This window comes from Coregonus lavaretus (genome assembly GCF_964263955.1).
Source record: "Coregonus lavaretus genome assembly, contig: HAP1_SCAFFOLD_8893, whole genome shotgun sequence".
Classification (NCBI taxonomy): Eukaryota; Metazoa; Chordata; class Actinopteri; order Salmoniformes; family Salmonidae; genus Coregonus; species Coregonus lavaretus.
The window spans coordinates 16,056-18,232 of NW_028159636.1; the positions used below are offsets into that span (position 1 = coordinate 16,056).

The 2,177-nt window shown below is 47.7% G+C and overlaps 1 protein-coding gene across 1 annotated transcript; it reads right to left on the reverse strand.

Annotated features, from left to right (window-relative positions):
- Window positions 1–240: 240 nt before the first annotated feature.
- On the reverse strand, window positions 241–1,774 carry LOC311122613 (tyrosine-protein kinase Fyn-like). Its single transcript, XM_084196954.1, has 4 exons — window positions 1,702–1,774; window positions 1,191–1,344; window positions 984–1,115; window positions 241–792 (listed from the first exon to the last, which is right to left on the reverse strand). The coding sequence occupies exons 1-4, from the start codon at window positions 1,711–1,713 to the stop codon at window positions 584–586; spliced, it is 507 nt and encodes a 168-aa protein (XP_084053080.1). The 5' UTR covers window positions 1,714–1,774; the 3' UTR covers window positions 241–583.
- Window positions 1,775–2,177: the final 403 nt, after the last annotated feature.

A 2,177-nucleotide genomic window follows, 5' to 3' on the forward strand; every position in this document is an offset into this window, starting at 1 on the left:
GATAATGGATAGAGAGTGTGTTGTAGAAAGATGGTTACAGTAAAAATCCACTTTGACATTAAAGATGGTTAAAGAGTAAAAAGCATTGGAGTGAAGTCATCATCATCATCATCATCATCTTACACTGAGTAAAGATTTAAGGCACAAACTGGCCCGCTACAGCCTACAAAACTATAACCTGGATCCCTAACCCCCATATAACCCAAACCCTAACCTTAACCCCCCCCCCCCAACCCGCCATCTATAGATGTAGCCTTGTTGTCATGGTAACACAGTAAAGCTATCAAGACACAGTCCCATTAACTCTGCTGGTCTGGTCTGGGCAGCCGAGCACAGATAGGAGGAGAGGGAGAACTCTGTGGCTTGTGTTTGATTGCTCTGCCCTGACAGCAACAACAACAACAACAACAACAACATAGAGTAGATAAGGCTTACAGTATGTAAGGTTGTAGGTTGTGTGTGTGTGTGTGTGTGTGTGTGAGTGTGTGTTTATGTGAGTGTCTGTCTGTCTGTGAACACACAAGTGTGTGTGTGTGTGCATGCGTGTGTGTGTGGGTGTGAGTGTGCATGTGTGTGTGTGTGGTCACAGGTTCTCCCCAGGCTGGTACTGGGGTTCAGTAGCAGTGAAGTAGTCTTCCAGGAAGCCCTGCAGGTATTCAAAGGTGTGTCTCTCGTCCGCCTCTCTCCTCCAGCACTGCACCATCAGCTCATGGAGGGAGGCAGGACAACCCAGCGCACAGGGCATCCTGTAGCCCCTCTCCACCTGCTCCAGGACCTCACGGTTATTCATACCTAGAGAAGAGGAGGGAGAGGGAGAGGGAGAGGGAGAGGGAGAGGGAGAGGGAGAGGGAGAGGGAGAGAGGGAGAGGGAGAGGGAGAGGGAGACATACAGAGAGATGTTTAGTAGTGTAACACACGGCATCCTACGTCTGGAAAAAAGGAGGGAGATAGAGTCAGACCCCCCCCCCCCCCCCCCCACCCACCTGGGTAAGGTACGCGTCCCTTTGTGATGAGCTCAGTCAGCAGGATACCAAAGCTCCACACGTCAGACTTGATGGTGAAGCGCCCGTATAGAGCTGCTTCAGGAGCTGTCCACTTGATGGGGAACTTGGCACCTGTAAAATCAATCAATCAATCAAATGTATTTATGAAGCCCTGTTCACATCAAGAGTTGCCACACGCTCCCTTACCTTGTCTGGCAGTGTACTCGTTGTCCTCTATGAGTCTGGCCAGACCAAAGTCAGCGATCTTGCACACCAGATTTTCACTGACCAGAATGTTAGCCGCTCGCAGATCACGATGGATGTAGTTCATTCGCTCTATATACGCCATGCCCGCCGCTATCTACCCACAACACGCACACAAACACACAAACAAACACACAAACAAACACACAAACAAACACACAAACAAACACACAAACACACAAACACACAAACAAACACACGCACACAAACACACAAACAAACACACAAACAAATAAACACACGCACACAAACACACACAAACACCAAACACACACACACACACACACACACACACACACACACACACAGGAGGAAGGGTTAGAGATGCACGCCATCCGACTCACCACGTGTCCCCACCTGCAGCAGAGTGTGAGGCGGCACCAGTGTCCGAAGTGCTAAGCCGGCCCCCAACCACATGAGGAACATGGTCAAGATGGTGAATGTGTGTTCTTACCTGTGCTGCCATATCCACCAGTTGAGGCAACTTCAGATTTCCTCCTTCCCCGTCCTTTAGAAAGTCCAGTAGGCTTCCTACAGTACACACAGTTGAATAAATGTCAGAAATCTTTGTGAAAACATGTGGGGGTGTGGGTGTGTGTGTGAGTGTATGAGTGTGTGTGTGTGTGTGTGTGTGTGTGTGTGTGTGTGTGTGTGTGTGTGTGTGTGCATGCTACAGTGGGGAGAACAAGTATTTGATACACTGCCGATTTTGCAGGTTTACCTACATACAAAGCATGTAGAGGTCTGTAATTTTTATCATAGGTACACTTCAACTGTGAGAGACGGAATCTAAAACAAAAATCCAGAAAATCACATTGTATGATTTTTAAGTAATTCATTTGCATTTTATTGCATGACATAAGTATTTGATCACCTACCAACAAGTAAGAATTCCGGCACTCACAGACCAGTTAGTTTTTCTTTAAGAAG

What these genes read in the sequence shown, in the direction of transcription:
- LOC311122613 (XM_084196954.1), bottom strand. An exon ending in CGAGTACACTGCCAGACAAG is followed by an intron (nt 1,116 to 1,190) that starts GTAAGGGAGCGT and finishes TTGATTTTACAG; the next exon opens with GTGCCAAGTTCCCCATCAAG. An exon ending in GGGACGCGTACCTTACCCAG is followed by an intron (nt 793 to 983) that starts GTGGGTGGGGGG and finishes CCTCTTCTCTAG; the next exon opens with GTATGAATAACCGTGAGGTC.